At 36.6% G+C, this 14,071-nt stretch overlaps 1 protein-coding gene across 2 annotated transcripts in view; it reads right to left on the bottom strand.

Moving 5' to 3' along the window:
• Positions 1-2,958: 2,958 nt before the first annotated feature.
• The window catches only part of PRDM5 (PR/SET domain 5), a 196,796-nt gene continuing 185,683 nt past the window's right edge, over positions 2,959-14,071 (bottom strand). The window contains exons 15-16 of one of the 2 annotated variants that reach the window (XM_035029313.1): positions 12,956-13,060; positions 2,959-3,770 (exon numbers count right to left, since the gene is read on the bottom strand). In XM_035029313.1, coding sequence (XP_034885204.1) covers positions 3,606-3,770; positions 12,956-13,060 — 270 coding nt within the window. In that variant the 3' untranslated portion in view covers positions 2,959-3,605. Of the gene's footprint in view, positions 3,771-12,955; positions 13,794-14,071 lie in introns of those variants that run through there. The other variant, XM_035029314.1, reaches the window with a different exon arrangement.

The following is a 14,071-nucleotide window of genomic DNA, read 5'->3' as shown; positions in this document are numbered from 1 at the left end:
ATAGATTATAAAAAAATAAAAATGCTATTGAAGTTTTGCTATATTTACAATGCTACGTTTATATACACGCAAATACACCTCAATATTAATGATAAAATCTTATGGTTTTAAAGAGGCACAATTTCCTCCTACCCACCCATTTCCGTATATTCACAACCGTAAGTTTTCATAAGCAATGTTTAGATTTGTGAAGGAAAAAAATGAATATTCCCAACACCTAACCTCTTTCCTTTCTTCCTTTCCAGCTTTGGGAGACACAAAAGCACATAAACTTTCATGCACAAATTAAGGTTTGTAAGACCTATGATTCATATTCACACATATCCAATGGGTTGGCTGCAATAGATCAGAAGAATTTTGAGCAAAGCAATGTACTTGCATTTTAAAACACTGAATAAGTGATCCTCTGCAGACGCACATACACCCATGATATGAGAAACATGTTTCTTAAAAGTAGCATTTTAACTATCCTGTAAAACCCTAAGAATGAATCACTGATGAATACTTTTACACTGCAACTGTTGGTCATGATTAATCAATAAAGTCTCCCGTCTAGCCAAAAACCAAAAAAAAAAAAAAAAGAACAAGATGGAAATAATATAAGCTAGTGATTGTGAAACAAGAAGGAATTCAAGATATGTAAATATCTTGAATGTTAACACATGAAGATAATGATTATAAGAAGATACCTGAACCCACCCATATTATTGAATAGCTCTTAAAATTATGTAGCCCTGACTTCATGGGTACCTGAGAATTTGGCCTGTTCCCAAGAAAGTACTTGAGCCATAATCTTTTATAGCAGAAAAGCAGAGAAAAACACTTCCAAGTGGGTATCTGTACTCCAATTTGCCAATAAGACTTTTCCTCTGTGACTATTTATCTTCTTAATTTCTCGATCAAACCTAAAAATAAAATCAATTCTCATCTTTTTGATATTGCTAAATGATTTAAAAGTTGCAGGACGCGAATACTAATAGATCTGAAATGCTTATAAATAATCATCTTTTGGATAGAGGTAACAGCACAGAGTCTTCTAAGGACTTGTTTTGGTTTCAGGGCTTTGAAAAGAAAAGACTGTGGACCAGTAGGTCTTTCCACACCATTTTCTCAAGTTTCCTTGACTATGAACCTTCAGCCTGATAAGGCCCGGCACCTCTTCCTCATCAGTTTTATTCTGCAACGTGGCGACAACATGGTTTCAAGGGTAATTTCCAATTACACCAGATCTGTAAATTGTGAGTCATTGAGATTATACAAAATGGGATTTGGCTTCTCTTCAAGTTTCACATTCATCCCATAATCGGGATATGAAGCATCCCATACAGAGGAAGTAGCATCCAAAGGAAGGAACGTGCTTAAATAATACGCACTACCCAATTTTACAGCTGTCCTTTTATATTCAAATGATATTAAGCACACTGTCATGTTAGGTTGGAAACATTTTAGATCTAAAAATATACTGTTGAAACAAATGACATAGTGAGAAACAAGACCAAAATCTATTTTTATAAAATACAGTCTATAATTTCAGATACAAAAATGCTACATACAACCATACTTAGATATCTTCTAAATTATAATCTGAGATTTATATTTTTTAAAGTTATCTCTGGTGAATTTCAAATTTAGTATTTTTACAGAGTTTAAATCTCTATATTGAATCTTTATGTTTCTTTTTAAAACTGGAACTGAGCAAAAATATAATTCTAAAACAAGATTCCTGACTTCAGAGAACTGTGTTTTCAGATAACTTTTCTCCTTAAATCATTAGAACCAATTTCCTTAATATTATACTTCCTCTTTTTGACTGAGCACTGAGTAGAAAAATTCATGATTTGGACTTCATTTTGATTTTCTTCTGGTTTTTGGACTCCTTTATGCTATTTTGACATCACTATTATATTTTATCATACCTTCTCTCAAAACAAGTTGCTCATTGTATGTTGCTTTCAAGTATGTTATTGAAATATAACTTAAAGGAAGAAATTAAGCTTCTTGCTTCAATTTTCCTTAAGCATCAGTGATCATTTCAATCATAACAATTGCCAGATTTGTATTTTCTTTTTTCTTTTTTTTTAAGATTTTATTTATTTATTTGACAGAGAGAGACACAGTGAGAGCAGGATCACAAGCAGGGGGAGTAGGAGAGGGAGAAGCAGGCTTCCCCGCGGAGCAGGGAGCCCGATGCGGGGCTCGATCCCAGGACCCTGGGATCATGACCTGAGCCGAAGGCAGAGGCTTAACGACTGAGCCACCCAGGTGCCCCTTTCTTTTTTTTTTTTTTAAGATTTTATTTATTTATTTGACAGAGAGATAGACAGAAGAGCACAAGCAGAGGGAGTGGCAGAGGGAGAGGGAGAAGCAGGCTCTGCACTGAGCAGGGAACCCGATGCGGGACTCGATCCCAGGACCCTGAGATCATGACCTGAGCCGAAGGCAGACACTTAATCATCTGAGCCACCCAGGCGCCCGCCAGATTTGTATTTTCTATTCTGGATTCCTAATTATATAGGACGATTGAGGGTAATTCAAAGTGTTTCAGAATCACCCACTGCCAAGATTCTGGAAAATGTCTTTTGCAAAACAGAATGTTAATGCTCCGAGGACTCTATTATATCTGCACCAACATGTTCTGTGCACTTTTATGGAATGAGAAGGTAAAGGGCTAGGTTCATCATAACTACTATTGTAATGTCACTATGTGCTGACACTCTGTCAGTCAGCAAATACTGAGAACCTATTTTGTTTCAATTTTTAGTTATATGTATTTGAATATTGTTAATTTCTAAAGATAACTAGAATAAACTCAGGAGGATCAGTTAGATATATATTTAAGTGTATGGTCTTATACAGATCTTACAAAAGTATTGCAGACCATGAATGTCTTCATCTAAATGATTAAAGGAAATAATGTTTCTTAAGAATTGTCTAAAATGAGAATAATTCAATAGATGCTTTAGTTCTTAAATACCTCTTTATTTTAAACTGAACTGTTGTAGGGAGCTGTAAGTAAAATCAACTTTTGGTCTGTTTCACAAAATAGCAAGTTTTATCCTGTTATCATGCTTGATACTTTAAAAACTCTTAACCTTATCCTCATCTGCAATGAAATATTTTGGTATATTAATTTCTTTCTGGTAGTAGTAGTCAGTTGTAATAACCAGCATGTGCATGCATGCACACACACATAGACACACACACAAAGATGACAATAAAATAAAAAGGCCTAATAAAGAGTATGTTAATAAACTTCATTACAGAGAGGTGGCCAAGAAGGAAAGCCATGACTCCTTTTTCCATTTTATGAAACAGGGCACAAGCAGTATTTTGCAAGGCTACAAAGTTTTCTTTTCCATTTGTACCATTTTTTGGTAGAAGTAGGACTTTCTTTCTTTCTTTTTGTCTTTCTTTCTTTCTCCTTTCTTTTCTTTTCTTTCTTTTTTTTTTTTGCATAAGCATCTACAAACTCTAAAGGTAGGCAAATAAGTACTATGAGACCAGTGAATTACTTTTAGCTACTTCTGCTATGCTAATCAGGTGAGAGAAATCTGGGTTTCATATTAGGAGCCCTTCTAAATGGTTTAATTCCTTTACAGCTACCATTAGCTGTCAGCTTCAGCGTGGATATTGTCCATGTGCACTTTGAGGTAGTCATTCCTTGTAAACTTCTTATGGCAAAACTGGCATTCTGCCAGTGGACGATTGGGATTGTGAGTCATCTTGTGTCGGATCAGCATTTTCTTTAGGCTAAAAGCCAAGTCACAAACCTAGAAAAGACGCAAAGATACCAATCATATTATACTGAAAAACCTGAAGATATGCCAATTTATCATTTATACAATATACATTATGCATAGTCCTATTATCAAGTATGTACGGATGGGCATAAGAACAAAAATTGCTTGAAATAAATGGAATTTAACATCCCAACTAAAGGGTAAAGAAAATTAATTATAGTTCCCAAAAGCTGCATTTAATGTGTGTGTCCTTTACATCCTAGCCACCCTCCTTCCCCCTCCACTACTGTATTTAAACATGTCTAGAGAAACAACTCCTGGGGAACAGTATCTTTCTTCCCATGATGGAGTGTATTGACAATTTTATATTAAACCTCTTAAACAAAATGCCTAATGGCCCAGAGGGCATCTCTCCATATGACATAAATAGCACAAGACATGTCTCACCAGTGATCCCTTCAATTTAGTCCCATTTATGAAGTAAAAGGTTAATACTGCTTTAAGCATCCTAAGTGGAAGTTTTTTACCCACAATTCCAATTCTTTATTTCTTATTATATACACTCATTTAACTAAGGCATCCAATGTTTACTTCATATAAGCTCTGCCACATCGCCATCTGGCCCAACAGACGTTAACAGTCCAATAATTAAAAATATTATATTACCACAGAAGATTTAAGGTTTTCCTGCCTCGGTACTTTCCCACTTCTCTTGATGTATCTTCCTCTTACTAACTCCTTGGGGAAGTTATGATCTGTCTGTATATGATCTGTCTGCCAGAAGTCCTCTGTTAATTGCTTTCATAGTAGCTTTTACTTTTCCTTTATAACACTTACACCCCGAATGTAATTAATTATTAGGTGGTTTTTTTATGTCTGTCTCCTTACTGGTCTAAGAAACATTAGGGCAAGAGTAGTCATTCCATAAATATTTGTTGACTTAAAGAAAGGTAGATAAGATATTTGATAGCTAGGTAAGTCTTTTGAGCAATTAAGTACACCAAAGGCTATGGAATAATTCCAGAGAAATCAAAGAAGGTAACTATAGAGATTATTTTCAAATAAAAGAAACTCTAAGTTTCCAAATTGTCTTTATAAGTGTAATCAAAATTTGTTATCATAACATAGAATTATAATGTATCCCCTATTTTCTATTTTCCTGGCTCCTTCTCTAAACCCCACGTAATGAATAGATACCAAATTCCTCATTGGCTTCCCACTGAAAGTAGATTCGAAATAAATTCCTTACCATGGTTAAAAGGCCCATCAATTTGCTCTCCAACTTCACTTGCATCCCTTCTTTCTCATGATGCTCCAGCTCCACCTGCCTTCTTACCTCCCCTAATACCCAGACTCATTCCCACCTACAGGCCTTGATTTATACTGTTCCCTGAGCCTGGAATGTTCTCTTCCCCATGGCTGACTCTTTCTCATCTTTTAGGTTACTTAGAGTTACCTTCTCAGAGACTTCTTCCTTAAGTATTCTTTTATGCCTCCCCCTCCTTTTTTAAAATTGCTCTCAGTCTTTATCATAGAATGCAATTCAAGTTTATTTGTTCAATGTCTATACCCCACAGGAATGTGAGTTCTGTGAGCACAGGGGACATAATGTCTTGTTCACTGTCTCATTTCAGTGCTTGGCACAGGAACTAGGTTGAAGGGCTAACAGCTTTCATTATGTGCCAGGAACCACTCTTTGCAATTCATAAACATTAACTTGTGCAATCCTCACCTCACCCTTTTAGGTAGATACTAGTACTATGAGCTCCATTTTACAGAAGGAAACTGACACATTCACTTCAGTGTCTCAAGCAGGTTGTCCAAGGTCACAGAACTAGGAAGTGGTTTCCAGGATTTAAACCTATGCAGTCTGGGTTTAGGGTCTTTACAACCGCAAGGACAGACTATTTTTAAAGGCTCAAACTTCAAACAAAGATATGTGAGCTGACTGTACTTCTTCCATTTGTCTGGCTGACACCATTTTTAAGGAATAAAAACCTCTTTGAAAAAAATAAAGGAGGTTCTCAGACAGTTCAGCTCACCAGTGTGTTGTGAGGGATACAAGTCAAGTTCATTTACATGGTCACCATGGGAAAATTACAGCAGCAGCAAGCTGGAGAAATGAAAAGGAAGTTGAGAAAGATGCTGAAGTCATTGATAATGGCTCTGAGTTAAGGAATCCTAGAAGCTCCACATAGGAGCTGGGAGGAGAACATCCCAATGGATTTTTGAATGAGGGCCGGGTAGAGAATTAAATGTCAGTAGAGGATAGCTGATGTCACAGTTGTAAAAGTGACTACCTACATGTTAAAAGCTATATTTTCATGAACTTAAGTGTAGTCATTAAGAGACTTCAAACTGATGTTCTGTATAAATCAGTAAAATGCAAGGACATTCATGGTCATTTTAAAATTAAGGGAGAGCAAGAAAGAATTCAAATAGTGCAACAGGGATGCTTCCTTTTCTTTATTTCCACCTAAATTTCTTAGCCAACCCTTCCACCTACTCCAAATTAGTATTAGTTCACCTGCCAAAGAATAGGAAAATATTTATTCTTTCTCTAGGCTAGCAGTAAACTGATTTTGTTTTAAAATGAAGTGAAAAAACACATTTACTGAAGTACCTTGAGGGATAATATTAAAATTCTATACAAACATCTTCAGTTAATATTTATCAATCACATACAATGTGCCTTGTGCCACTTCAGTTAGAAACAGAATGACAAAGAGCACTCTGTCCTGCCCTGTGGAGCCCCCAGTCCTAAAGAGAAATATTTTCAATGCCATGAACATAACGCTAGGAGAAGCAACAGAGGAGAGCACAATCAAGTCTTCCTGGATGTATGGGGGCTATTATGTCGTAAGGTGGGGAATGATATCCCAGGGAGAGGGAAGAGAACGTGCAAATGTACAGGGATGTGATGAGCAAGGTTCATGTGGGGAGGTGAAAACAGTTCACCAAGGCTGAAGAAATAGATTATTAGAGCAATAAATTGATATAAATAAATAAGAGAAATAACTTCACAAAGAAGTTAGAGTTGAAGGCTGGAGCCAGACCCTGGAGATCCTGGTAATTATAATAAGACACTGGAAGTATCTTCTGCAAGTGGTGGGGATTCATTAAAGGATTCTAAATAGAGACTAAAACTAAAATATCATTTAGTCACCAAGGTCAAGAGTATGAAACTGGAGTCAGCATGGTCAATACTATTATTCCACTCTAAGCCAGAAATGATTTGGATATGAACTAAGACAGCACTTACTAATTCATCGATTCATGCTTTTAAAAATATTCACTAAATATTTCTTATTTTGGATGTTCTAGGCCTGGGGACACAGCAATGAACAATAAAGAAAAAAAACTCTGTTGTCATGGAACTTAGAATCGATGATAAATAAACAAACAAACATGTAATATTTCAGGTGGATGCATAAAGGAGAAGAATACGGGCTGAGGGTTAAGAAAGTAATGGAAATAAGAAAGAGAAGAATTCAAGCAGAGAATTGAAATAAGTACAGGAGAAGACCATAAAGATACTTGAGAATGGTGTCCCAGGCCAGGGAAGCAGGCACCGTACCCCCCCCGCAACAAAAAAACCTATTTATTGGAATATACTTAGTGTGTCTGAAAAACAGCAAAGAAATGATGTGGCCAGAGTGAGGTGGATGGTGGTGGTGAAGTTAGAGAGAGCAGTTGGGGTAGGAGGATGGGGGTGCAGATCCCTATGGACTTTCAGACCATGGTAAAACCTTGGTTTTCACTCTAAATGGGATGGACAGTCATTGGAGGGTTTCAGCAAATGAGTGAAATATAATACATATACAATCTATATCTAAAATATATAAAATCTGACTCAGGTTCTAGAAAGATCACTCTGGGTGGCAAGCTTAGGACTGGGAGGAGCAAAGATCAAAGCCAGATAAATTAAGAAACGACTGCATTACTGCAGGGGACTAAGATGGTAGCTGGGGAGATGTTAAAAGTGTTCATATTCTCAACTTATTTTAAATGTAGAGCCAATTGGATTTGCTACTGGGATGGAGGTCAGGGGTGAGAAAAAGAGAGGAGTAAAGGTGGCAATGGAAATTTAGAGAAGAAAATAAGTTTGAGAAATATATAGAAGGAAAGACTGTCAGGAATTACTGGGACTGAATGAGAGCTACTTGGGTTGGAACCCTAGGATCCTGACTTGGCCAGTTTTAAGTGGTAGAGAAGAGGCAAGTCACTCAATTTCCGTGAGCCTCAGTTGCTTCACAGAGGTGGAAATAATACCTGGGTATTTCTGGGGTGTAGTGAAGATCAGAGAGAATATATATAAACTGAGTCACTGTGTCTTTCCCACAATAGAAGCTCAACTAGATGATGGTCATGGAAAAATGTCTGGCACGAGGCTCAGAGCTTTGGTTTGGGTTATTTGGAGATGGTGGAACCCTCAGAGAGATGTACAGGTAAAGGGAACATGCTGAGTGACTGAGAAGGCTGGAGAGATACTGATTTCAGTCTGGAATATAGGAGAGAAGTCTTACAGGCAGCTTCAAAATATCTGCCTAGAGTTCAAAAGAGAAATCTAGGCAGGAGAAAGAGAGATTTGGAAGTCATCACCATAGGGATAGTAGCAAAGATACTAGAAGCTCAATAGCTATGGCATGCCAGGGGAACTGCAAGGCATGGAATGACTGCGCCGAAGGGGCAAGTGTTGATGAGTGAAGTGGCATTTGAGAAAAATTATAAAGAACTGAGATCAACATATATCAGTTTTTTCTTGACAATTTTGCTCAAACGCGACTCAAATGTCATCTGTGTGTGTGTGTGTGTGTGTGTGTGTGTGAGAATGCCAGGCAGTGTGAACAAGAGATAGAGAGGACTTTCCAGGCAGAGGATTAGTGCATGAAGCCACACGGAACAAGAGACAGAGATGCAGAACAGCATCACTGCTTTAGGAGACTCAGTGTTGGTACAAATAAAATGCAGACTACTGACAGATAAGAGATTATTAAGATTTTAATAATAAGAACTGACAAAAACCAGAATAACTTTTCAGTCAAGTAAGAAGGTGGATTTTACCCTATGGGTTGTGAGACATTATCACAGAGAAGCACGTGATTAGGTTTACTTTGAGACAATCACACTGGGATGTAAATACTGACCCCCAAGAATTTAAAAGGATTTTAAGAGAATACTATGCACTGTATGCCAACGAATTAGATTACATAGATGAAACGAACAAGTTCCTAGAAGCACACAAATAACCAAAACTGATTCAAGAAGAAATAGAAAAACTCCAGAGACCAGGAACAAGAGATTGTATCAAAAAAAAAAAAACCCAAAAAAAACCAAAAAAACCAAAAACAAACACTCACACACACACACACACACACACACACAACTTCCCAACAAAGAAAAGTCTGAAACCAGACAGTTTCACTGATAAATTCCACCAAACATTTAAAGATGAATTAACATTAATCCCCTCAAATTCTCCCAAAAAACAAAGACGAGGGAATACTTCCTAACTTATTCTGTGAGGCCAGCATTACCTTAATACCAGAGCCAGACAAAAATATTACAAGAAAACTCTAGGCCAATATCCCCTTTGAATATAGATGCAAAAATCTTCAAACAAAAAACAGAAACTCTAATAAGCCAAATTCAAAGGCATATTAAAAGGATTACAAGTTATGACCAAATGAGATTTATCCAGACTGCAATGGTAGTTCAACATATGAAAATCAAACAATGTAATACACCACATTAACAGAACAAAAGATAAAAAAAATTATCATCTCAGTTGATGAAGGAAAGCTTTTGACAAAATCCAACACTCTGTCTTGATAAAAATACCGAAAACTAGGATAGAAGGGGGCTTCCTCAACATAATAAAGGGCATTTATAAAAAACTCACAGCTAACATCACATTGAATGGTGAAAAACTGAAAAATAATGCAAAAAAATGGACCCCTAGTTCACACTATATTCAAAAAATTAAAACAGATCAAAGACCTAAATGTAAGAGCTAAAACTATCAAACTCTTAGAAAAAAACAGGAGAGTAAATCTTCATGACCTTGAAATTGACAATTCTTAGATCTGACACCAAAAGCATGTTAAGAAAAGGGAAAGAAAAAAAAAACCCAGATAAACTAGATTTCAACATTGAAATGGTTTTTTTTTAAGATTTTATTTTTTTAAGTAATCTCTGCATCCAAAGTAGGGCTCAAACTTATAACAGCCAGATCAAGACGTGCATGCTCTACCGACTGAGCCAGCCAGGCGCCCCCAACATTGAAAAGTTTTGTGCATCAAAGGATATTATTAAAAAAGTGAAAAGATAACTTATGGAATGTAAGAAGATGTCTAGTATCTAGAATATCCAAAGAACTCTTACATTCAACAACAAAAAGACAAATAATAAAATTTTAAAATGGGAAGAAGACTTGAATAGATATTTCTCCAGAGAAGATACAAATGCCAACAAACGAGTATACAGAAAGATGCTCAATATTATTATTAATTATTATTAATTATTATTAATCCTTTGGGAACTTTAAATCAAAGCCACAATGAGATATCACTTCACATGCCCTAAGGTGACTATAATTTTAAGAACAATAATTACAAATGTTGACAAAGATGTGGAAAAATTGGTATTCTCTGGCATTGCCAGTGGGAATATAAAATGGTGCGGGTACTATGAAAAACAGTACAGCAGTTCCTTGAAAAATCAAACAGAATCACCATATGACACAGCAATTCTACTCATAAGTATATGCCCCAAAGAATTTAAAACAGGTAATTAAATACCTATATGCACATTCATTCGTCTGAGAGCAATTCACAAGAGCCAAAAGGGAGAAACAACCCAAATGTGCATCAATTATGAATAGATAAACAAACTGTGGTATATACATACAATGGAATATCATTCAGCATAAAAGAGAATGATGTACTGATACATGCTACAATGTAGATAAACCCTGAAAACATTATGCTAAGTAAAAGAAGCCAGTCACAAAGGTCACATCCTATATGATTCATTTACGTAAAATATCCAGAATAGGTAAATCTATTGAAATGAAAGAAGATTGGTAGTTGTCAGGGTCTGTGGAGAGTAGGGAATAACTCCTTAATGGGTATGGAATTTTATTTTGGGACATTAATGTCTGCACACGAGATAGAGGTGAGAGTTGCACAACATTGTTAATGTACTCAATGCCAATGAATTGTTCACTTTAAAATGACTGATTTTATGTTATGTGAATTTCATCTCAATTAAAAAAAAATACTATTACCTTGGTGGGGTGGAGAACACATACACTGGAGATTGAATGTAATAAAACACAGGGAGGGTGCAGGCTATGCACTGCTAGGGGAACTAGAAACTGAGAGGAAGTAATAGATTTGAGTGTTATTTAGGAAGGAGAAAGACTGGGAATGCGTGAGAAAGGATGAATTCTATCCAGAATGAGTAGGTTAAGAGGATAAGATTTTGGAACCAAGACAACCAGTTCTCTCTACTGAGCAGGCTGCATTTCAGAGAGGTTTGGGAGGCATTGGATCTCTACTCAATGGACCAGTTTGAGCCACAGATAAGGATCAGAGAGTTTTGAAAATAGGATAGAAATAGATGAGATAGAAGTAAATAGAAAAAAAACATGCTTGTAACATTACAGTTTATTTTTTATTTTTTATTTTTTATTTTTTTTTAAGATTTTATTTATTTGCGAGAGAGAGAATGAGAGACAGAGAGCATGAGAGGGAGGAGGGTCAGAGGGAGAAGCAGACTCCCTTCCAAGCAGGGAGCCCGATGCGGGACTCGATCCCGGGACTCCAGGATCATGACCCGAGCCGAAGGCAGTTGCTTAACCAACTGAGCCACCCAGGCGCCCCATTACAGTTTTTTTTTTAAATAACATCATGGTCCAGTTTAGCTTAGGAAGTAGTCAACAAAGTATTTAGCATAAATGAAAGTTGAGTTGAATGTGACAGTAGGAAGGTGTCTGTACACAGTTAATATTTAATTTCTATGTCCCATCAGTTGTTTGTGTAGCTGTACAATTAAGTAATCTAAACAGGTTTTGCCTATATGAAAATGTTTCCAATAAAAGCACCAATGAATTAAACCAATTGAAATTATGAAGCTAGGGCTGTACCTCTGGTTCAGGTTAGAGCTCTACATGTGTACATTTCTTTCTCTACAAGTGCTTCTTGCCTTAAAGATGTTCACTGTTCATATAGGTATTTTTATGAGTAGGCCCACTGGGGAGTACATTGTTGCCTTAACCTTACCACCAAAGTTTCATGGAAGGACAAGGAAAACATCTTGTGTTTGTGAGTTTCCTTTCATGTGGACTGCTTACCCCATACTTTATCCATTGGGATATGCCAATGGGACGAAGTCCTCGAGTTTCCCTCCACATTTAAAGAGAATTCTCTACTGGGCAATTTCACACACTGCAACTTTAATGCTTCTTCTTCTACTGAGCTACATTAATACTCTTCTTGCTATTTTTATGTTAGAAATAAGCATCCAAGTGTTTTCCCTAAAGCCTGTGTCAACCTTCCGTCGACTGTCAATCTTGCACAGAATCATGACACTGTGCATCAAGAAACCAATCTTTTTCCTTAATTAATTAATGCTAGGATTAATTTTACTGACAGTGGTAGTATTTTTCCTTTCATAAATAGTGTAAACAACTATGTTGATAATTTCATTTCAATTCAAATGTCATAAGCAGAGAATCTAAACAATTAGCAATATTATTTAAACAAAGGAGTTTGTTCATGTTTTAGAAATTCATGGTTAGGCTGTAACAAAATAAATAATATCTACGACCAGTTAAATCTCTGGTTTAAGTGTCATTAACCTGTCAAAGATCTGGGTAGACACATGAAAGCTGCCTTGAATCATCACGCACCTATACCTTGAAAGAACAACTCAACTGCATTAAAAAAGGGTGCAAGAGTGCCTTGAAGAAAATCAGAGTTTATTTGCTGCCAGCAAACTAGGGTGAACCAAATTACTACAAAGTGGTTACATGGATTATGCAATCACAAGATACAAGCAGCACAAGACATTACTAGAAAGACCAGCACTGCAAAGCAAACACACACTCATACATATACACATAGATGCACAGATGAAGACACACACACACACACTTCCAGCATGTCTGTTACTGGAGGACACTGGGGAAAGAAAAGAGAAACCAAACTCACATCACACTGAAAAGGCTTTTCTCCAGTGTGCGTCCTCTTGTGCTCATCCAGGCCTCGCTTCTGGCTGAAGGCTTTGCTGCACTCTGAGCACTTGTATGGCTTCTCCTGCAGTCAGTGGAAAGAGAGCGCCATGAATATGAGTGAACTTAGAGCCCTCCTTACTAAGGTGTATGGGGGTGGTGGTATTTTATCTAGTTCTGTAGGGTGCCGCAGCAAATCCAAAGGGGTGCCATGAGTTATTTTAAATATTCAGGAGAAACAGCACTACTCAACATCTGCTGGACAAACTGAACTACTTGGCTCATGGCAGTTCAGTTCCAACATTAGGTTGTACAACAGTTCTTTTAATTATGTCTTACCTTTGCAAGGCTGGGTTCTGAATGATAGACATGATCTAACTACTAAAAGAACTGAACTCGTAGGTTTTCTTTTGGTCTTGGCGGGCTGCAAAAATTTACTGAGATACTGAGGGCATCATGGACCAAGAGAGTTTGGGACCCCTGATCTAGATGGTGCAAATTGTTTACTATCTCAGAGGAATTCCTGGGAGTGAAAACTTCAGAACAAAATTGTCATCAGATTTTGGGGGTGAGTTTAAAAAACTACAGCTCACCTGTGATTTAAGTATTTTCATTTCTATTGCCCAATCTTTCTTTCCTAGGTAGAATATTCTTTTATAAAATCTAAGTTACTTTTTTAAGTGAGGCATTTTTAAATTCTTCGTCACAGACTTGTAAGGAAAAATAATATCTCCACAGGAAAAGAAAAAAATGTCCACATTCCTTAGCCACCTTTGATACCAGGTACTTATATCACCATCCTTTTCACTTGGAAAGAACTGCAAAATAAATTAACATTGTTCCATTAAAACAGCTCGTGAAAAAAAACAACCCCAAAACAGCTGGTCATTACTAAACAGTGCATAAATAAAAATATTTGAGGAAAAAAAAAAAGATCTGTTTAAAGTAAACCTGCAAGGAGATTTCTTTCCCAAATACATCTTCAAAAATGTTATAGTTTTTTAAATTGAGGTAGTGTGTGTGTGTGTGTGTGTATGTATTTAATTTCCTGTTATGTGGACAAGTCCCATGCATATTTTCTCCTCCGTATTTAAAA

The sequence above is a fragment of the Mirounga leonina genome, unplaced genomic scaffold (assembly GCF_011800145.1).
Source record: "Mirounga leonina isolate KUSES-001 unplaced genomic scaffold, KU_Mleo_1.0 Mir_234, whole genome shotgun sequence".
NCBI classification, from domain to species: Eukaryota; Metazoa; Chordata; class Mammalia; order Carnivora; family Phocidae; genus Mirounga; species Mirounga leonina.
This window is presented reverse-complemented; position numbering and strand designations above follow the sequence as displayed.